This window comes from Magallana gigas, chromosome 2 (genome assembly GCF_963853765.1).
Source record: "Magallana gigas chromosome 2, xbMagGiga1.1, whole genome shotgun sequence".
Taxonomy (NCBI): domain Eukaryota; kingdom Metazoa; phylum Mollusca; class Bivalvia; order Ostreida; family Ostreidae; genus Magallana; species Magallana gigas.
This window is the reverse complement of record NC_088854.1, coordinates 55,428,562-55,453,066: the sequence shown is the minus strand read 5'-3', so window position 1 is coordinate 55,453,066 and position 24,505 is coordinate 55,428,562. Positions and strand designations below refer to the sequence as shown.

Here is a 24,505-nt window from a genome sequence, read left to right as displayed (position 1 = left end):
GGTATTTAAAAAATTAAAGTTTCTTAAAAACATACGAAATAATCTCTTGAAAAACAAATTCAATATTTTTAGGGGATACAAAACTTCAAAAGTATTAAAATCAAAAGTTTTTTCCCTCGAACATTGCCAGAATAAATATTTTGCCTCGTTTCCTCGCGGGGTCTGCTTGGAATGCAGTGCGATGAGTGATGAGAGAGAATAAGCACCAGACTAGAATTCTTGGCTGGTCAGCCTCGCGATCCGCCACAAATAACTCTCATTTTTCTTTGAACGTTAGACTAGAGGTGGCTTTGGTTTATTATGAGTGGAGAGACTCAATTAAGTGTTCAATATATTAATCAGTTACGGCCAAATAAGTTCAATTAACAATTCTAAAGCCCTCGGTTCTTCGACATTGAACATTCCATTTAAGTTCTGATAAAACTCAACAAACCCTTGCAACGTCTCTAGAGAGTTAAAGAAAGGAGACCCAGCTTTTTGCCACGGGGGTTTTATGCTGGTTTAACAACAACAGAAATGCCAAGATTCCAGAATATAGTAGAAACATTTAGACAAGCATTCCAACAAAATGAACAGAATTGGCTTTTCAGAAATCATTTCGGAGCCAAAATTATATGGATTTCATCAATATATTGACATTCGTGCTCACTGCCTACCACATAAAGTGTCAATCAGTAGGGATAATCATGCTGTACTTACTCGTACAACACGTCGTGGTAAGGCCCAGCTGTTTCCATTAAAGGGGACCATACCACCAATATGTAGTTCTCTACACGCAAGTTACGTGCATATTCATATAGGCTAGAACTATTTTTTTTAAATGGTAACAAGTATAACAAATATTTAGTAGGTTAAAACATATTTAACTTGAGATAATCGTTCGATTAAATCAACCTGGGTATCAATTTGTGAACGAGTGTGTGATTAATTAAAGTCAAAATCTCAAATGAACTTTCTTGGATGAGATACATCTGAAACCTTCTAAACTCGAATTACACCATAATGTCCATATTTACCGAGTTTACAAAGCCCAGAGTCGGCCTGCTTTTAGCACACTGTAGAATTGTTAGATTATTATCACGGTTTGTTTTTATTTTCATGAACTTCTTCCCAGGTGTCTTGATTTTCGTGACACAAGCAAACAGATGATTTATTATAAATCAAATCTCTGACGTCGTAAGCGTACGGGGAGAGAACAAAAAGTCTCACATAGGGCCAATTCTCTCCATACTTTTGCTGAGAAATTTGATTTATGTGTCTATGATGATGTAAAAAAGGACTAGTTGCGCCTCAGGGGTCCTCACAATGCGTGAGATACCCTGTAACCTCAGAGTTTCATCACTGGGAACCTAAAGGCTGCTGTCGATAAAGCTTGTTCAGTTTTCTAATGTAGCGCGGGACCTTGCCATTTCCAACATTTTAACACCTGTGTGAAATTTAAACAAGTTTTTTATTTCAACTATGCCTTAATGACAATCTTTTGGTTCTATCGTTTGTTTCATCTGTCTTAATGATGACTATAAATAGCCTTATTATGCTTCCAGAACATAATGGCTTGATTTTTATCAGACTCTGAGAACATTCTCTCCTCCTCACAGTAGAACTTCTGGGATAAGTAATTGATTACAAGGTTAGCAAAATCTCGGATCTAGTTAAAGTGGGAGTTGGAACATCGGGCTGACGATAAACCATCGTTACAGAGCTATATCATGGCCCGCTCTTGTCAGAGATTTCTCTCGTGTAATGTCCATTATCAAAGGGTACAGAACAACGAATTAAACGGCCGTAAATCTCACTGAATGTTGTTCATTATCGAAATCAAGATTAAATACTCCATTTTTGTTTTGATGTTCGATTCCGTATCTATTATATTGACACGCCCTCTTTTTTGTCCCTTTGATGTCCATTTTTCTTGACTCTTTGTGATTTATTCTTAATGGGTGAATATTCATATCTTTACTATATCAGAAGTGTGCAATTAATTTATGAACAGATGCTTCGATGTATATTGCACTTATAACGTTAACACATCTAGTCGTTTGAGACCATAATGGGTGAGTAAATAGCAGAAGAGTAGAACAGGCCGATAACATCGCTTCTTGGTTAATCTCTTATGCTGATAAAAATAATTTAAAATAAATGAGTTAACACGACTAAGGTTTTTTTTCTTGAAAAACTAATGTGAGTTGGTTTTCACTGCACATTAGATTAATCTTGAGGACCGATGTTTGAACTCACCTCTAGATATATGGCCAGCGGCATCACCATCACAGCAACCATGATATCAGCGACAGCCAGAGAGCAGATGAAGTAGTTGGTGACGGTCCTCAAGCTTCGCTCTCGGTAAACACTCATCACCACGAGCACATTGCCGAACACAGTCAACAGAGGAAACAGAATCAGAGCGAGGATCCAGTAACGGTACTCCCCCTCAAAGTCCGGACCGGAAGTACTGTTGTCGTATGGGAAACTCTCGTTCACATTGGACATTGTTGACGACACATTGGCACTGTTATTCACACATACGCTTACGTATTCCGAATTTGTTTCATTTAAACCCGAACATATTAATTCGATCAAATAGTCTGGCATGGACTGGTTAGTTGTCTCTTCTTTGTCATTTCCGGTCTCGCTTTCTGTGTATGGCGCTCTCAAATTTGCCCGCTTCAGTCCTGTGCTCGCTTCTGTCACTACCTTCCATAATTTGGAAGTCGTCTGGTCCTTGCCCATGTCACTAGGCGGAACCTTGCCTATAAATGTCCCTTTCCCACTTGTATGCAAGCTAGAAGAACCCATTTCAAGAATTAAAATTTCGCACTCGGACGGTTTTTACCACTGTGTCCACATTCTGTAGTTTTAGTTATTCAACCTGTTCAAATCTGGCATATGATAATATACGCATAGTAGTAAACTTATGGATCGTGCAGTACTCCATCGATCGGGCCGTGTGCCATTTGGGGGCTTCTTCTCATCCACCGGCCTTTTTCATCACAGCACTCTGCTTCAAACCTTCAATCAAAATTCAAATAAGTTTTAACCCAGATCAAAAAAAATTTGCATAATAAATCCATGCATATCTAAATGACCTTGAATATGTGCTACTGTGTCATCGCAAGGATATTTTTAAAAAGTTGATACATTTAAATTTAGATTTAATGGAGAAAACAGAGACGTCAAAATATTTGTTAATTATTTTAAGGATGATAATGTAACCTTTTCGTGAAATGGACCACTTTTTAATTTGTAGCATATTATGTAATGCAACTGGTAAAGTTCAGTAAACAACATGCAATCAGTGTATTTTATTAATCTTTCATCTCATAATTGTATTATTTGATCGCGGTCCTTGAGCGTGCAAAGCCGACATAGTTCGTAAAGAAAGATATGAATTGCTTTTGGTGCCAACAAAATGGTGCTTCATTTCCCAGCCCTGCTTTGCTGTAGAAGTCCTTAATTTATCGGCGATGGTCACCGAAGGTGCGGACTGTGATTTTGACAACCAGTGGGCACGCTAGTCTCTCAGCGAAACCGTCCGGGGAATGCCGTAGTAAAAGTAACGGAACATAAAGTCCCATCTCTTTACTAGCTGTACACTGAATGATCACTGCTAATAAAAGACAACGAAAAAAATCCCCAGACGATAATAATGTAACAATTGACTAAGACCCAACCAATCTATGGCGGCCTAATAACAGGTCTAGCACTTATCGTGGGATTCCAGTAGTGCCCCGGTGTTTTATTTCTCTTGGGATACAGACTGATGACATTGGACCTAGCTCGTCGTAATGCCTATCCACATTGATTTTTTGAAGATATTGGACTAAACCCAATGTCTTGTCTCTGGCCATAAATCTACTTTGGAGCATTAGTAAATGCGGAACAATCACTCACATCGGCCAGTGGTTGCGAGTTTGAACTTAGGAAGATAAATCTACATGTCCTTTATTGTCCGAACTTGACAAGTTTGTTTGATGCGTTTAGAGACTTTGATTCATAAGGGAATTAAGATTATTGTTTACTTATTCGGGTTTCATTCATACGTCTTGGTATCAAAACACATTTATCCGGATTATCAATGTGGCCCGACCCCTCACGATCACGGCACGATCAATCACCGACCATCATTACGATTATTGGTTAGAATAGTAACAGACTGAACTCCAAACTTCCTTGTCTGGTTCCCTAGAGCTTACATTAACAGGTTTATCAAAGGTTTATCAAATTGACAGAATATAAATATGTAAAATGTCGTTTCCAAAGTGTCAGGACCGTGACTTTTTGAGAAAAATGTATAAAGTTAAACGAGGGACAAAAAGAAGGTAAACTATCAAATTAATAACATTTTATTTAACAGAATTTTAAAAAGGGGAAAACATATTTCCTTTGAACACTCTTTTGATTTGGATGCCATTGTTTGCCTGTTTGCATGCTTGTGTGAATCCTATCCTGATTCGACCACCAGTCTATTGAGCCCACAACAAGCGATAGCACGATAAACACTTTTTTCTGCCTTGTTCAAAGAGTATCTGCCACTTGCTGTTAGCTTGGGTGTGAAAATCGTTAATCGATGCTAATATAATTAAAACGAGCCGCAATTTTAAACAGAAAACATAATCCTATGTAAGCACTAGAGACGGGATAAAGGACTGTCTGTGCGGGTAGCAGCACGAGGGAAGATTTTTATGGGGCTGTCGCTGGGGTATTCACTGTCCCTTGTAATTAGTTATTGAACTCGAGCCATAGTTTTCAAATTTTGTCACAACTGACAATTTCCGGCACTGGAGAGATAAAAAAAATCACCACAGAACTTCACTATGGTACAGTTAATTTCAAAAATCTTATTTAGCTAATTTGCTAAACTTAATTTGCTTTTGCAGCCAATTTGTGGCATTGTTTATTTGGTCTGACGTTAATTAAGTCGCTGTTTCAGGGAAAGAAACGGTTCAACTTTAAAAATAAAATATTTCATCTCGAATACCTTCAGAGGTGGTGTGTGTTTTCGTCAAAAATAAAACGCGGAATGTTTACTCACCCCAAGCAAAGAAAACTGTCCAAAGTAACTCCCAGAAACAAACTCTTCAAATGCAAATATTGATTCCGTCGTACAACTTACAAGAGAACAACGTATCAAAGTTTTCTATACCAATACATATATCCAAGAGGTGTTGCGATTTTGCAGTTTGATCACGTACAGAAGTGTAATACCTTTTCACTCAAGTTCCCTCTGGAAATTATTTTGTTTCTGTATTTGAGAAGAGTAATCCGGACCCGATCGTGATGAGTTTCGGATTGGGATCTGTCTTAATACCCCGTTTAGGTCCTGAGGAAATTTTTACATTAGGGTCGATATTGCAATCAATTGCTTGTATAGTTGGGAGACTCCTTTATATAAGCAGTACTGTATAGTGGCTCCTAGCACCAGGGATACTCAAACTCATAGTTTCTCTGATACTCTCTCCTCTCTTGTCCGCACTTGCGCATTGAACTTCTGTCAAGTTATTGGCCGATTCTGTTTTCTTACTTGGAATCAAAAAAAATATCAAAGTATAGATTTTTCTTGTTCACTTATGTAATATCATTTCTGCTATCTTTGTAGTGTATCGCGATAAATAAAGTGTACCACCGAGGTCTGAATTCTGCAAATAGTTCTACAGACACTTATGGCGTGAATATTTTTAATCAAAGATAATTCGGTTGATGTTAGATTAGGGCGCTTTTGATAATTCGATCAAAATCCAGGACAGCTGTTTAATTGGCCCTAATTATCCCTATCAGAACCCTGCTATCGGTTCGCTCACCAGTTAGCTTGTTCATTTCAGCATGTTGAGTTTTCATTCAAAGACCCTTTGCGATATGAGTGTTTTTAAAAACAATATTTCACCGACCGAAATTAAAATGCAGCAACAGAAATTAAAGTCCAAAAGATTAACAGTAAGAAGATCCATTTCGTATTTTCTACTAGACGCACACGACTCGGCGTATTGCTGGGAGGCTGGCAGTGGATATGCAGCGTCTATCAAATTGCAACAAGCTTTTAAAACTTTGTCACTTGGGGTTTAACATTTCTGCATCACTCAGAGGGTTTTGTAAGGGTCATCAAAACAAACGCGTATATACTATGTTATTCGACGAAAACAGAACAAAAACGTCGACGAAGGAAATAAAGTTTAACAGTCGATGTTTCTAAAAGGGAATTTATGTTTTGTAGAGAAGAAAAACCTTTATTACATTTTGGAATTAGTAATGAAATCTGTTTTATTGCAATGACGTCATTTTTAAACTAACATATTGACGTACTCTAGCTGTAGAGCGCTGATCTGTGTATGGAATCGCGTATCAAACTGTGTGTTTAGAACTAGATGTTTTGGTATAGATTTCTTAATTGTTACCATTAACATACCGAATCATTAAGCACATTTTACATTGATTTATTTGAAAGAAAAAGTAGTTGATTCGAAATTATGATCGTTAGCGGTAATAGCTTTACATTTTAATTATAGAATTTCGAAGAGACTTCAAGACTAAAGTGTTTACACGCAATAAATTCACGGTGGCTCAAAGTCGGGAAGTGTGGAATTATTAACAGATTTAAGAAGATTCCAGCGTTAGAAACTATAAAACGTTCAATCGTCTTTCTCAAATCGATGCACTTAGAATTAATTGTACAAGAGACAGTATAAATTAATTAGAATCATGAAATATCATGCATTCTCTATGGCGATGATGACTACGAGATAGAACGTTCCATTAAAATTGTAAAAAAGTTGTTTTTCTAGTCCTGCATGCCATTTACTTAAACCATATTCATTCAAGATAGTTTAATTAGATACAGATAAGGGGGGAAAAACCGAAAGTTTACCTTAGATCTTCTGAGCTTTGCAGCTTTCTTTTCTACTTAAAAATGAAGTGAATCTGTAAATTTTATCTATTTTCAGTTCGTTGAATGATAAATATTTTGACTATTAAAAAATTGCAATCAAATCGAGGTGTTAACTGACAACTTTAAGTGCATTTGAACGAGAGAGTATACATGTATTCAGATTGTAAGATATCACACACACTGCCTCATCACCATCAAATCTCCGGAATCTAACAACAAAACATGGCGATAATTGTCCCTATACAGTAGGTCCACATATTCCGCACTAAACGTCATCATTTTGTTGTTCTTTTTTCTGCTTCATTTTTTATCTTTTTTATGAGGAATGTGTGAGTTTGGTTTGTGAAGAAGAATTACATACATTTGTCACGTCCAGAGATGCATTTTCCTACAAAGACATTGAAATAATGGATGTATTCTATACATAAATATTAACTGTCTGATGGCTACTCCAGTTAATAGTTTCGTTATCTGAATCTGCGGTTCTATAAGATTCGAGATAACTTCTTTTTATATGAATATACGTCACATTTTGGTCAGAGAAGATATTGGTTAACAGCAAAACATATACATATATTCATATCAAATGCCACATTTTGTTTTCTGTATTCTCGGAAAATTCTGCAAACTCAGTGATCCCCAGCACTAAAGAAGCAGATTTCGTCCTTTGAAATGATTGTCCTTTTTACTTGTAAAATGAACACTTTTCAACCGTTATTCTATGAATAAGGCCACATCAAAATAATTTCTTGTTCGTCGAATATCCAATGAATAAAGTACGAGCGGGCGAGCGATTAAATAATATGATTTTTTTTTATTTTACGCCAATAGAAGCAAATGTAGAAAAATAAATTAATTTGTGCAGACGGTAATATTTTTTCTACTTGTTTCTGATTTATAAACTATAACTATTTAAAATATGAAATATAAAGTGGAATAGAACAGAAAACAGCGCAGAATTTACTTGATGCGGGAAATTAATAATGACAGTATTTGTGCAGTTTTATTATAATGCGAGCGCTTGGGGTCGGACGAACAAGAATTTATATTAGTATACGTTCTTTATGTGATCCTCTGATTTGACCATAGGGCAATACAATTACACACTCTACAGGTATCTGAAGAAGCAATTTTTTTCCTTCTAAATTTAATGTTATTAAAGTAAATTACAGCAGGCATGTTCACGAAACTTTCCTAAGAATTGACCAAAGTGTGTTCCTAAGATATGACTTAGGAAAAAAGTTAGGAACATCCTAAGATCAACTTAGGACACGTCTTAAAATGTAGCTCGACGGTTACTTATGAACATCTTAAGTTAGGATATCCTAACCTTCTACAACCATTCTTATTTTTCACAATTATTCATTCAGATCGAATTTGAGAGACTAATGTAGGGATGAATAATTAAACATTTAGCCAGAGAAAATTTTACGTCTCGGTAGTTAACACAAAAGGCCTAAAACCAGTAATTTTAATGTATGCATTTTAATAATTTTGCATTTACCTAAATATATCAGCTACCACTAACAATTTAGTTACTTTTTCATTAAATGACCCCCCCCCCCCCCCCGCAAAAAAAAAAATATTAAAATTAAAAATATTACAAGCCCCCAAAAATTCAAATAACTGTTCTTTTAAAAAAAAAAAGAAGAAAATATGTATCAGGACAGAATTGGCTTACAAGCAGATGATTATGTAAACAACACGTGTGTAGTGTCATTTCATAATTAACATTTAAGAATCTTGTCATTCAAGTATATGTGATACCTAAACACGCGATTTTCATAGAATTTGAAACGTTACATGAGGAAACACATGTACTCGTAGCTGCAGATCTATAGCTCTCTGGTTGAAAAAATTCGGATAGACAAATCAGAGAGCTACAGTTCCAAGCGTTGTAAAAACCTCCGATTTACGCCGCCGTTTTTGTGTCGCTCGCTTCGGGAATTATATCCGACTTTAAAAGCATTCAACCGCCTAAAAAATTGGATTTATTAATTAAACATATAGTTTACCCTAACTCTGCTAACTTTGTTTTCCTTTCAATGGTTCACAACGGCCATCCTTCGCCTTGGAATGTCATCGTTTTAAAAAACTCGCCTTATGACAGCCATGTTTACCTAGTGGTTGCACAACACTATTAATTTTTACTATATATTCTTACCAAAATTACGCAACTTTAGATACGGGTAGCAAGTTTAAAACAAACTTCTGGGTAAATTCCTCTTTACAACTTTTAAAACAATTGTTCCTAACCAATTTAGTAGCAAAAAACACACAGCCATCCACAAAGGCACGAGAGTTTGTTTACATCAAAGTTACACATGTGCTTGAAAATCATGTCCGAGCCCTTTCACACCCCTGCCTAAACAACTGGCATCAAAAATTCAAGTGACCTCGTATTTTTACAAAGGTGGGAAAATCAGGCATTTTACATGTTGTTTTTTATCTCATAAAAAAGTACAGTCCCTGTCGCTGGCGGAAAACTCCTAAAAACGAAGGGGAAATCGGGAATTATTTTCACTCAGCCATGTTTTGACGTGAACCTTCGAAAAAATAGTGTTGTGATACCTAGTAGCGAGATCTCGGGTGCGTCGATTTACCCAAATGGACCCAAATGGACCCAAATGCTCCAAGGCAGGCATGTAGCAACGGGGAAGTGGTGAGAGTTCGGGGTCCCCCTCCACATCATTTTGTTAAAATGAACATACATGATAGAATAATTGACTACCCCCCCCCCCCCCCCGCTCCCCTCCCGGATTAGGAATTTGATGTTTGTCGAAAATGCTGGAACTGTGGAAAATATTGCTTTATTCTACCGCTCTTAAGAAAAGGCTTCACAACATCCCAATATCCCTAAAAACGTGATTTTATAGCTTTAGGATGGTCTTAGGACAAGGTAGGTGATGTCTTAAAGTTAGGACAAAGTTATAACGTTTCCTAAATTTAGGAGAGCTTTGAGAAACAGACTTAAGACTAAGACGTATCCTAAGATGTACTTAGGACGCACCATAATCCTAAGATAGCTTCGTGAACATGCCTGCAGGTATATACGTCATTGTTTAATGTCGTATCTGTTCATTGTTTCAACAGCTCAGCAATTGAGTCATTTCTGTAAGAATCAACAAATATAAAAGAGTGAAAGTTTCGAAAAAACGTTTAGGGAAAGATGCACGTTACATGTTAGAGAGAGAGAGAGAGAGAGAGAGAGAGAGAGAGAGAGAGAGAGAGAGAGAGAGAGAGAGATATCATGGGTCTCGATTTAAAAAGCTACCAAAACAAATTTACTTTAAATTATTTAGGTTACATGTATTATAATTAAGGACCTATTTTGCACAGGGGAGTTCACTTTATTGAAACTTCACCTCCGCTACGGCCGGGCTTGAACTCACGTCCTCCGGAACTATTGGAGAAGTATAGTAGATAACTCACCAAAATGCATTAATTATAGAATTTTAAAAACAAATCTCAATTTAGAAAAGTACTTGTTGATTTTTACCTACTGGTACTGTACCAGTTATTGGCTAAGACCAGTTATCGGCTAAACTGAGGGTTCGGGTTTATAGCACGCGACTATCCGAGATTTTTCTATTTAGTCGTCTGTTTCGAATAGAGAAAAGTAAGTTTGCTTTAAATCTTTCTTAAATATGATTTAACCATGAGCTTGAACGATCATCGTTTACCGCTGATTTACATCTTTGCACTTTCAGCAGTGGGGGATGTGGCGTAATAAGTTAAAACTAGGTTGTGGCATCTTTGTGATACGTTAATATACCTTCTTTGATTTGACATAATATCAATACATATTACATGTACAAACAAAAGGAATTTATTAAACTCTAAGAGATTCATACGCAGCTGAACGCCTGATTGCACAATATTGTGTTTTGAAAAGTCAACGATTTTGTGTATTACCGTATGATAACAAACGAATAATCTTATGAGTTTTGTTAATGTATTATAACCCTTACTGCCTTTAGTCTGGCTCAAAAAGGGCCATAATTCAAAGTACATTATGCAGAGTATCAAATCAACATGTACATGGATTTTACTATGTTATTATCGCAAAGACGATAACTGATACAGTAAATTGTAAAACATGGCAAATTCGGGGCGTGTTAAAAAGCACAAAAACAATATGTTTTGAGTTCTTAACAATGATGTAATCTAACCGATGGATAAACAAGGAAATAACCATTTAACATATTTCAAGTTTTATCCAAAAATATCAAGAAAAAAGGAAATACGAAAAGAAAAAACGTTAAATTTTAGCCGATAACTGGTACAGTGCCAGTACAGATCTACGGATCAAGTTTACAAAACGAACATGTAATCATCGATTCCCCATACAAACAGGCATAATATTCAAAAAAAAAAAATTAAGAAAATGTACAATGTGTGACTCAAATAGTATTGGGGATGGATTTCATTATATTTTAGAATGTACACATTTTGTAAACTATAGAAAAATGTTTTTGCCCAAGAGATATTATAAAAACCCAAATATTATAAAATTTAACGAGCTCATGAATACTTTTAATGTAGAAAAACTAAAAAAATTTCAAAGTCTGCTCTTCCAGAAACCAACTTTAACAACCTATTGTATTGTAGTTTTAGCCTTTTTTCGTCATTATTACTCCTACTGTACATGTGGTGATCTTTGACTGTGTCTGCGCTTACCACTCGACCATCTTGGCAAGACAATGAGCTAAATGGCCGAGTGGTTGGCGCGGTAGCCGCTCAGTGTTACGAGAGTGGGATCCAGAGGTTGTAAGGTGAAGCCCCGACCGTGGCGGAGGTGGAGCTCAAATGTGGTGAAATTCCCTGCATGTGTTTATGTATATCTATGTTATTCACTACGGGCAGGTATATGTCAATTTGAGACATATATTTCCTTTTGGCGATTCGATTTCGATGTTCGTAAGGTAGCAGATTGTTCTTAAAATTGTCGTAAATCAACTTAGTACCTGAAAAACGATATTTTAATTTTGACATGCCGTACTGAGCTTTTCTAACAAATCCACTGCAGTAAACAATATCATCCACTTGATTGACCTTTGATACTTAGGCTACATGTATATGATCGTCTTCATTCAGTTACTCGTGCGGTTATTTTAGAGGTTTACAATTTAACATTGTAAACAGTTAAATACAGGAAATGCTCTAACAGCAGATATGAAAATATATACATTTTACCAACACCGACAAAAATACGGAACTGACGCTAAAAACCGAATCCAGTTTTAAATATGTTACATGTGTGTTATCAATTGCATCTGCCGCAGAACTAGTTTCGTTGCTACATTTTTTATAGAGGGCCACTTTTGTTGTTAATTAACAGAATTATTAGTGCTATATTTTTTGTTCATTATTGTGACGTAACAGAATTTTTAACATGATGGTAGATGTGTCGTTTCTTTTTTATATTGTCAGATTGTTAGAAAAATATGATAATAACTGGGTGCCACAAACTGGGCATGCTCATGCTTTTATTTTAATTTTTTTCCATAAGTGACAAGTTAGCTGCAAGTCTGTAGCTCCCGGTCTGAAAAAATTCGGATGAAATACCCAGTCCAAGGTTGTAGAAGACCTATGCCGTCAAACTAGTATTTCAGTCAGTCGATAGTAAATTAAATAGGCACTCACCAGTAGTTTTTGATCCAGTGTTGTCCCACGTATATACAAATATCATCCAGTGCTGTCCCACGTATATATAAATATCATCCAGTGCTGTCCCACGTATATACAAATATCATCCAGTGCTGTCCCACGTATATACAAATATCATCCAGTGTTGTCCCACGTATATACAAATATCATCCAGTGCTGTCCCACGTATATATAAATATCATCCAGTGCTGTCCCACGTATATACAAATATCATCCAGTGTTGTCCCACGTATATATAAATATCATCCAGTGTTGTCCCACGTATATATAAATATCATCCAGTGTTGTCCCACGTATATACAAATATCATCCAGTGCTGTCCCACGTATATATAAATATCATCCAGTGCTGTCCCACGTATATATAAATATCATCCAGTGCTGTCCCACGTATATACAAATATCATCCAGTGTTGTCCCACGTATATATAAATATCATCCAGTGCTGTCCCACGTATATATAAATATCATCCAGTGCTGTCCCACGTATATATAAATATCATCCAGTGCTGTCCCACGTATATACAAATATCATCCAGTGCTGTCCCACGTATATACAAATATCATCCAGTGCTGTCCCACGTATATACAAATATCATCCAGTGCTGTCCCACGTATATACAAATATCATCCAGTGCTGTCCCACGTATATACAAATAATTGTGTGGATGAAGAGAAAAGATTTGTATAACGCAAGTTTGAAACAAGTGTGGAGGGATTAGATCTTCATAATTCTTCAACAGCAAAGTTGATATAATCAGTGAATTGTAAGAGGGATTGGGGTGACACCTAATCTTAAGGTTATTGGGACATGATATATAATTAACATAAACCTGCGTTGACAAGCTACAGTTTTTATTTAAAAAGTCAATTTTTATTTTTAAAAACTGTCTTATCTTTAAATAAAGAAAAAAGAAAAAGATGGACTAGGTCGAGAAGAATTATTACATGCACCACCAAAATTCAATTGTATTTGCTTTGAAGATACTGTTCTATCACACGGGCATCGTATCCGCTCTGCACTCTATGACATATATATAAATAACACTTTTTGGACGGAGTGTCATACCAAAATAGCATTATATACAATGTAGCCTTTTGTTAATCACATTACACGTGACACTTCCGAGAAAAGAAAAGGAAAAGAACCCCTTTATTAATTCGGTCATGGAGAACAAAGTTTTATATGTTTAACGCAACTCTTCATTTTTGCGAGATACAATTGTATGTTCATTTTAGTATGTACTTTTTAAGCAGTATAATCCTATACAAAGTTCAGGCGAGATATAACACACGCCAAGTGTGTAATTATCCCCTTTATCTAAGATCGCTTTTTTAAAAAAATGTGCTTCTTGAAAATTTCGATTAAAACTCGTTGTATAATACTTTTTGTGTCTGTTTCATAATAAAATTAGTTCTACCATCTAACTAATTGCTCTCCTAGGAAACTGTTAGGTGACGCGATTCTGTTTAAGTAGCAGTGGTAGTATGTTATGTAATATAGCCTAGGGCTTTCTTTTTTTCAATGTAAGAATGAAGACTACTGAATGCCGAAACAAGAGCTCAGACTAAGTACTAGTTCTACATTAGTTGATTATTTGTATGATTTTTTATTTTAAAAATATAGAAAATACATGTAAATGATTTGTTATTCAATTTCATTCTCATCTAATATGAAGTGCGAAGAAAGTATCTCTCTCTCTCTCTCTCTCTCTCTCTCTCTCTCTCTCTGTTGCAATAAGATAGAAAATAGCTGACACTTTTATGTATCGAGGGCGGGGACTAATTGCATCAAGTCAGGAAGACACTGCTCTTGATGCCAAAATACACATTACTTTTGTTATGGGTTTTTAAAAACATTTTTCCTCGTTGTTAATATATATGCTATTCAACTTTAGATATGGCTTAAGCAAATAAGTGAATGCTTACATGTACCCCCCCCCCCCCCAAAAAAAAAAAATTCAGGACATAATTCTATGAATTAGCTTAATCTCTGGTTGTAGTTGGCCATCAGGTACACAGTGCGATGAAGAGAAAAGAGCATTTGAGGAGTAGTAAAAATCTGTTTGAGTTATGAATGAGGTATCACCAATCAAATATTCATGTACTTATATTTCTATCGGGGAAGTATTGCACTATATGCTACAGATGTTAATAAAGTTAATATTTCTCATCAATTATAACCCACCGGAATTTACCACACGTTGTTCGTGGTTTCGCGCGCATGATTTCCTGCAATAAAACAATCTGTTCACCACGCGAGTACAACGTATTAAAGGCTTTCTTGATCCTCATTTTAGATATACACTGATAAAACACACTTTTAAAAGTACATATATTTAATATCAATTATATTATTAATCAGATCTTTTTTTACACAGCGTAGTCCAATTTCTTTACGTTTCAGTTTATTATGGCGACTTTCACTTCAGAAACAATAAATAGTTTATTTTCTGAAGTGAAGGAAAGCACACCGACATCTGCCTCTTAATGATGAACTGTTTTATTCATCAGATTTCATATCTTATGATTTGCTGAAGGAAGATTTATTAGTAATTATGGTCACCGATTCCACTGCAATATTGTCTATATATCAAAAGATACCTAGTTCCTATGCGTTCTTAAAATCAGAGGCTTCATCTTGTCAAGGTTGAACTAGATACATGTATACCAGTAATAGATCTGTCTTTTGATTGTGGGACCCTTCCGATATATACATATGTAACATCGTCGGAAACCGACGTTCAACTCTTGCAGATGCTAATTAACAATGGGACCAGTCGCAGGATTTCTTTTATCGTGAATAATTCATGCTCTTTTCCGATTGGCTCCTTTGCACTTCCGTGAAGGAAATCTCGCCAATTGTGTTAATGCGTTGACGGGCATCCATCAACAACGGCATGTTTTCATAACATGATCGTCAAAAACAAAATAGTTTCACTATATCATTGGTGAATTGAGGATAACAAAAACATGTAATCACTACAACGAGAAAAGTTCAGTAAGTTGGCTCACGGTCGGTAGGCGTATGCGAGATTGGCAGTGGGTTTCTGACGAAAAATTCATGATGACGAAATAACACGACATTTATAGAGTTTAAAGAACAGGTGAGCTAATATTTCTACTCGTTCACTCTGGACTCTCAATATGATTTTGCTAACGTGTAAGATATCTGTTAATGCCTTTTTAAGGAAGCAATTGATTTCTCTATGTGAACATCTGAGCTTTTTTATATGTATTTACATTTTTGAAATTAGATCTCGTTACTTAAAAAACCCCAAATAATTAAATGGTTGCAAATTTTGGTCCCAAGGTTTTTTTTTCTCTCGTGTTTTTTAAAGAATGTATCCCTATGAATTATATCCTGCATTAATCGGTATTAAAATTTCTGCTTGTGCTTTCTCCGTCACTAATTGATCAAGAATTCTGTATTCATGTCATGTATACGATATCAAAATGGAGCACTAGAATGCGAATGCTGCCCAATAGTTTAAGTGATACATGCTTGGTTCCTCACCAAGTTCAATCTTTGGTGGTCCTAATGGTTAGCTGTTTTCTTTGATAGCGTAGCCCTCAAAGGACTCTTAGTTATGTCGTTATAAATAAACATCCTCCTCTTTCATTTTTTGTGAAAATATGGTAAATATCTAATTATACATGTATATCTAGTATCCACGCTTTTTATTTAAACTCTTGATCAACAAGAACATCTCGTGGGTTGGCATTTTAAAAGCAAAGTAAAAATGTAGTTATTTAATGATATCAACCTAATGGAACCGTAGGCAGATATATTTTATTATGCAGAGTCATTTTCTTAAAACAAACACCCGACTGTAGGGCATTTTAACAATATAACTGTATTACAACTATAGGGTACTATTGCGCGAATGATACTTTAGATCCCTATCATGCATCTAATGATCCCGAGAAAGCCTGCTTTGGGGAAGGCCGGGATATGTGATCTTAATTTGTATCGAATAGAAAAATTTGAATAAGCCATTCAGTGTAAACATTAGGGCCTAATGAGACCACTCTTAACTCGTTAATTCGGTTAGTATATTTCCCACATGCACCATGTTTAGTAACTGTTGAGTGCGGGTTTTCGAATATTTCAATCAAGCATAAATTGTTAGAAACTTTCAGCTTTTGAAGTAAACTCATGATGAAAAATCTGAAAGCGTTAGGGATTAATACATGTACATAAATCCAGCGACCCAGTGTACAAGTATTTCATCGCCATTTAATCAAGATAACAACTGCTTCTTGATACACATGTATAAGATATATCAAATTGGCTTATATGTAAAATATTACAACCAGTTTGCCCTTAACCCTACTCCTTCAGCTACTAAGCATAGACAAGGGCGTTTTGGAATAAGACACATATTCAGATCACTGTTATGTTTACAAGTCTTACCTTATTTGCTTCCTGGTTTTGTTTCGGAGCTGGGTTGAACACGACCCAAGTCATAGAAATTTGTAGTAGTTCATATGCGACTTTATGCTTCTTGCAGCATTAACATGGCATGGCCATTTTACTTCCTAACGGTGAAATGGTCATAACATCCCATGTTATTAATGTTTTGTTATCACTTTCTATTGTCAGTAGAGGAGAATAAGTCACAATCGACCAGGAATAAAGCTCAATATATGCTGTAAAAGACAAAACTCATACAGGAAAGAGCTCGAGATAAGTGAACATTGGAAATGCCTCCCTGACACAACGGTCATTAACTGCCAATTATCTCAGAATCCATGCCGATACAGGAGCTTCAAGGCTGCTTGAAATAACCTAGATAATGATGCCCACTGCCTAATGAAAGCCTCCATCCATATTACTTAATAAGGTTGATAAATACAAGGCCAGTTACAAACACCAATAAGCCTTCATTTATTAGCATTATCAGCTTACCGTAAATTTTTGTAATTCTCCTGCACCACACAAAACATGCTATAACGTCACCCCTCGGTCACAAAGAGGCTCGTCTACGGCTAATATAGGATTCGTTAGATCTTATTTTCAAAGTCTGTAGATACAGATGTCTGCCGAGGTTTAAAAGATTATATTCATCAGCTTTATTATGCTGAATCAGAAACTTGATTACGGTCTAAATCTTGAAAAACTTCAACAACAATTCAAATGTACTAGAGGGGTCCTTGTTGTTTGTTCTGGGTCTGCCAAAACATGTCAATAATTCCGTTTATGTTCTGAAAGGTTAGAAAAATATGACCGAATTGTGACGCTAATTTCAATCAGACATGATAAATCAAAGGTTCGTTTTATGAAATGTTTATGCAAAAATGTCTTCAATGTCTGATATACTAAGATAAGCAAAGTTTCTCTCTGTAGAATGTTCTTTGGTGTATTTTAATAATATTTCCGGATCCGGTCTCCTTGCACTTATAATTGCCTCGAAACACTAGTATCAGGTATTGAAAAGAACCTTTGAAAATGATTCTTGTTAGTTTGATAGAACTTTTCAGTCTTTTTGAACCATATTTCAGTTATCAAATATCAGTTATCAGATATTAAATACCAAAATCAGTTGTTATTGTCATTTTTTCATTGCCCCAACCCCCAATAGTGAACCATTTATAAGATTAATTTATTTTGCATGCATGTATTTATTATTTGTTCACAGAACTCCTTCTTAATCTTTGATAAGATCAAAGATTCCTATGAAATAAAGGTTCAAAAATCACATTCCCTGCATTACATTATGGATGAAAGAAATAGCTTTGGTTCGACTGATAATATACAGATGGTGTTACCGATGGAAATTGAAGACGGATGCCAAACGCCATCATCCAGTTCCTAAGTTAACGAATTATCAATGAATTGAATACCAATAACACTGTTGGAGTATATGTATACTTAGCATCAAACTGAAGTGTTCACAGGTGGCTATAGCGATATGGGGAACCTGCCTCGCACGGTTATATACCGAATTAATTTTTTATCTAGCTTCATCACCTGCACATGTGACCAATCCTTAAAGGTTCAGCCACTGCAACCGCCGATTACAGAACGACAGCGACTGTGCCCTGTTTACACTGGACGGGAAGATTTAAGCGCACCTTGCAATTTTTCCTCCGATATTTGAAACTGTAAAACAATTCATAAATTAGATGCAAAATATTCTTTAAGGATTTTATAAAGAGGTAAAAACGTTTCTCAACAACTTGACTCAATCTATGTAGCTTACAAAGAGTTTTATATTTTTGACATGTAAATTTTGTATTTACTGCCACCCGTAAAATTAAAATTTACAACATGACAATACTGTGATACATGTATTTTCATATGCTATACTAAATATCTACATGTATAAGCGATTGTCGGATCTTTTACTTCAAAAATGTGACCTTTTTTAAGTATAGCAATCCTTTGTCTCAATCAGATTTTGACGTCGTCCATCAATAATTCATGATGTGAAATCCTTCTAAGCAAACCTTCCAATCGAGGCCTTAGACCTACATATAGTTAACCTACTTCAGTCAGTATTCCTGGAATTGAATCTTCTATTATCTTTAAGACACATCACAGAATGGCCCCAAGGCGAAACTCTAAATATGATTGGGATTTTTTGTTTTGTTGTTGTTGTTTTTTTTTGTTTTTGTTTTTTTTTTTTTTGGGGGGGGGGGGGGGGGGTTGGTTTGTGTGTGGGTTTTTTTTTTTGGGGGGGGGGGTTGAGACATTTGCCTTTTAAAGACGTTTTTAAACGCTGCGATTGAAAATTGTCACAGGAAGACAAGTTTATATATTTTTGAAAAAAGGAAACAGGAAAATATTTTCAAAAGGATTTAAAGACTGCATGGGTAGTAAAAAAAACTTGATTGGACGGACCATTTTCTTTATACCGTATATCCATGGGTTTTTTTCGAGTGTCACATTTGCGAAAATTGGGAAAATGTGTTGCATTTATTATTTTGCTTAAGTCATTTTCTTGCGATTTAAAAAGTTTCTTATAGAAAATGATATACAGAATATAATTTCTGGGTATTCAATAATTTGCGATTTAAAAGACAGTGCAAAAAAGGGAAAATTAGATCATTGCAAAAATTACCGGATATACGGTACTATATATCCGGGTTTTTTTCGCAGGAAATAATTTCTGCGTATTCAATATTTTGCGATTTGAAAGAGGTTGCGAAAAAAAGCAAGTATTATAGATCATCGCGAAAATTACCAGGCATACGGTATTGCCGTACCTTCGCTGTACCAAACACAGTTAATATATATCGATTAACGATTAAAAAAAACTTACTAGTATTGTTTCCTGTCAAATCATTGATTGATTCAACATAAATAAGTGAACAAATCTATCATACATGTATTTCTTTTTGTCCGGAGTTACAAAAAAGTGTATGAAAAGGTAGAAGTCATCTAACCTTCTTGGACATGGTCGCGGTGTTAGCTGTTTCTTTTTCGTTTTTAAAAGCTTACACTGCTTTAATTCCGTAACGATGCATGTAATGTTGAAACCAAAATTTGAATTTCAGTTGTCAAGGCAAACACGAGATACAGTGCTCACACATTTTTGATTTGTAAACACAACTTAGTTTATACTAAGTTTGAATAAACTAAGTTTGATGAATAGAATGCACATTAAGTACGGAACGAGATGTTACAAAAGTTAAAATCTCAGTTGTGTTCGACATTCATAATCTAATTTAAATTGAAGATATATAACCCTTGTAAACATTAAATTAATATGGCATGAGCTCGTTCAGAAAACATGGATTCTGAGTTATGTATCTCGATTGTAATTGCATATCTCAACAACCGATTTCAAAGTATAACGGCTGGACCATTTAAAATACAGTTGAACTTTGATATCTCGAATACATGTACAATGGATATGTCGAAGTCATTTGGAAGTCCCAACCACTTATTAGTCCCCTACCAGTTTTCACCGGAGGGGACTATATCTTTCCTCTGCGTCCGTCAGTCCGTCCGTCTGTCCGTCCGTCTGTCTGCCCCACTTCAGTTTTCCACACTTTTTTTCTTTATGCGTTTGAGGAATAATATGAAATTTGCTGAACAGCTTCAAAATGTCAAATTACAGATCAAGTTTACACTTTTGTAGCGTCTGGTTGACATATTTTCGAGAAAATTAATTTTTTATATTCCAAATTTTTAATGTTCGGGTTCGATATTCTGCATAACAGTGCATTGTTTTCACAATTTCCACAAACCGGTAGGGGACGTGTATTGCTTATGCAATACTCTCAGAATGCTTGTTTTTTTTTTTTACGTATTTTGCCCTCGATCGAATACTGGGATATCTCGAAGTTTTAAAACAGTCCCATCTAGTTCGAGATAATGAAGTTTAGTTAAATTTAAATAAGCATTGTGTGTGTTGAAAACGAAGAGTTTCTTTATAGTTTCTGTTCAAATCGAAACCATTTGCCATCAAGGCCTTACCTGGACAGTGGTTCTTTTCCTACAACTGTAACTTTGATGCCAGCATATAAAAAGTGAACTATAAGATAGAATGATCAGGTAATACTAAACAATCGACGACATCATTGATGATTTGATTTCATGTTAATATGCTTTATTTTAGGTCATTTTTCCTCAGGTATAATTCATGACCTCTAACCATCACACATTGACCACGTGTACACTTAGTTTATCTGATAGGTATTAAGTAGAGGAGAAGAGTATTAAACATGTACTTTACAATCAAAAGAATTCTGCATTCTACTTTATATTGCCCCAAACCTTTGACCCTAAGGAAGTGTATTTCATTGTGTCGGTAGAGTATTCATTGCTTATCGTAACCATGCACAGTAGAAGCGCCCCACCAAAACCCTTGACCCTTTGGTCATTAAAGTAACAGTCGGTTGTGGCAAGGGCTCCCTCCACGCCAAAATCAAATGCTCAGTTTGTCTACTATATACCCTATAGTAGAAGACAAGAATAATATTCTTCTCAGAAAAACCAACATATTTTACATCAGAGTGCACGATTTTTTTTTTACAATTTTAAAAGTGCCCCACCCAGTGTAAATGGTACAAATATGTCAAGACTGGCTTTGTAGTTTTTGAAGCTAAATATAGAATTCCTAAAATTCATTGTTATTGTATAATTTGGTTTAAAGCATTGGTTGACGAAAGAAAAATCTACACTTGCTGTGTGATGTCTTAAAAACGTGAGTTATAAGTATTGTCTTCAGTCTTTTATCCTTATTTTTTTTCTGGATAGCTGCTAGTACGTAGTACATGTACCTCTGTACCTTATTTATAATCAAAATCATTGCCTATATCTGTAAAGGAATTTTTCTCAACGGCTGAAATCTGACGGTGATACTGGCGACTGCTGGTGTCTTGTGCCATCCTTTGATATCACCAGCTGTTGTTGAACAAAACGAAAAGTGCAATTTATAGTATAAAAACCAGCAAATAAAAGTAAATTAACGGCCCTACACTAAACTGTTTATGTCGGCCAACTATATTGGAAATATTGTAGAACATCACATCTTGTATTAATTTTGTAATCTCTAGGTGGGGTCAAACGAACTTCTCGGGAAAAAAATTCATTATGACAGGTGTAAAATATCGACAAAAGCTGTGGTAACTGTCCGTTCTCCAGATCCTGTTTACTATTCTAGTGGCCGCTGGATATCATAAAGACACTAGCTTTCATCATCAAAACAAACAGTTATTGCTAGAGAGTACAGGTATTATGGTCAACGTTCCAAACATACCACGAATTACGTTCTTCTCTCATACCTCCTCATTTTCTGAAGGCTGGTGGATTTCTTGTGATGACAACCCGTGTAGTTTTGGGCAGTTAGAATCATATCTTAAAATATCACGACTAAATTTATCACATTTTCAATAAAGATCTCAACATGGCACTTGGCACTTTTTTAAATTAGTGTTTGGTTTGGATTCAATAAGTTTTCCACAATTTCATTTTAATATGATTTTTTTAAGATTCTATTTAAATAGGTTGAGGTTTAAAATGACTGTTCAACCTTCCATTTTAAAGAACTTAAAAATTTGTTTACTTATGTTATGATGTATTTCTAAAGGAAAGAACGTATCCTTCCATCAAGACTTCGAATTTAGTAAACATTTTTGTAAACCACAAACAGCAAATCAAGCATCCCAATCAATGACCTCCGCCTGAACCTTGTGCGTGTAATGAAAGTTACCTTTTTTAATCATGGATTACACTTTTCCGGTTACAATTAGTTTCTAATGTCGACGTTGAAATTGTACACCTTCCACTAAATCAATGGCTATAGGGAGATGTGTTTTGTATCTTTGTTGTTGCAAATTTGTATTTCTGACGTTTATTTCGATTTGTTTTCCTTAGAGAAGGAAGCAAAAATAATAAATTTTAGAAAACCCACACTGATTTTTAGGAATCAAGCTTTGCAACAAAGATTAGAAGGGATCAATGCTTGTAGAATGCCTAATTTAGGACGGATAAGATACTTAAAATAAAACAAAATATCTGATAATTCTTTTTAAAATTGTTCCAAACAATGTATATTTTTAAAACATGATATAGAAATGAATCTCTAAAATTGGTTCAATCCTTCGAATTTATTTAATTAAAATGGCGAATGCGTAGTAAAATGTTCAGATCGTGTCATCTTTAAAACTTTAATTATACCCTTTATTTCAGAAAGTAAAAATAAGTCTGTGCTCCATGAAACGACCCGGTTTTAATTAATGATGACGAACTATATATTAATTAGAAATATCATTTTGAATCCAAACAATTGAACGTTTGAAACAAGCAATGCCGTAATAAGAACATTTAAACTGTCCATTTAAACCAATTTTGTACATGTGCCATCTTATCCCCCCATATATATTCTTTGATTATATTCCCTAAGTACTCACAACGATTATTGTCTGCTTAACACAATTCTATCTGAGAACACACAGATATTTTTCGCCCTCATCCTTTTCTTCGCTAGTCGATCTGAAAGTAAAAAAAAATGAATTTTCAAAAATTACAAGGCTACGTACGTTGGTATTGAACCCTCAAACGAATTAGCCAAGTTCTATAAGGTTATTAAGTGTCTGGTATCATAACCACTGTGTCATTTGGGTCTCAACAAAGTGGTTAATTTAAATGCTATATGGCAATGGTCATGAGCTAACGGACTCCTAATATTTTCTTAAAACGTTCAATTGTTCGGACACAAAATTGTTATTCTTTTTAGTTTAGTTTTAAGTATAGTTTTTGTTGATTGAAATCTTATTTTTCATTGGATTAAATATTCTAATGGGGCTGTAACAAAAATATGGACCACATATACCCACTCCATAAAATATAGGCATTCTAAGAGTTCTAAAATATGACAGTTTTCAAAGGTTTTGGTGCGCATACACCAGTTCAATTCAATATATTCCAAGTACTAGTATTGCACCTGTTTGATGGTTACAATTAATGTTCTGATATTTGTGCATTGTTTATAACGATAATTTAAAAGAACTATTATATGTGTTGATACTTTTATTTTCCAGTATCTTATCGATCCTAAAGTATGCATTTAACCCGCCTTATTCCTTCATCTTCTTTTATGTTGACATGCAAGATAATTCATGCTCTTTTCGCAAGTTGCTTGTCAAATATGACACATGCCATGCAAAAGTAGATTGCATGTTTATGTAATGGTTTTGCATGTCAACTTGTTATCTTCATCATTTTTTAAAATTTTAATTCTTATCCAATAACCATTAAAATATAAAATGCATTTTTTTTTCGAATTGATATAGCAATGTTTCATTTTGACATAAGTTATGCGAATTTTGACATAATTTATCGAAACATTTGCCATTTATTGGCGGGGCGCAACATATGTTAGCAGCGGAACGGTTTTAATGCGTTTATACACATACATGCATAATAACCAAACATCTTTGCATTGTCTAGAATTTTTATGAAATACATGGAATCAAAATTTCTTTGTGAATTCTATTTGGT

The 24,505-nt window shown here is 35.1% G+C and overlaps 1 protein-coding gene across 3 annotated transcripts in view; it reads right to left on the bottom strand.

Annotated features, from left to right (window-relative positions):
* The window catches only part of LOC105325027 (D(2) dopamine receptor A), a 40,223-nt gene extending 23,120 nt beyond the window's left edge, over nucleotides 1–17,103 (bottom strand). The window contains exons 1-2 of one of the 3 annotated variants that reach the window (XM_066077330.1): nucleotides 16,967–17,103; nucleotides 2,239–3,009 (exon numbers count right to left, since the gene is read on the bottom strand). In XM_066077330.1, the coding sequence (XP_065933402.1) occupies nucleotides 2,239–2,796 (558 nt within the window). In that variant the 5' untranslated portion in view covers nucleotides 2,797–3,009; nucleotides 16,967–17,103. Of the gene's footprint in view, nucleotides 1–2,238; nucleotides 3,010–5,032; nucleotides 5,625–16,966 lie in introns of those variants that run through there. The other 2 variants (XM_034448260.2, XM_066077329.1) reach the window with 2 other exon arrangements.
* Between the last annotated feature and the right edge of the window lie 7,402 nt (nucleotides 17,104–24,505).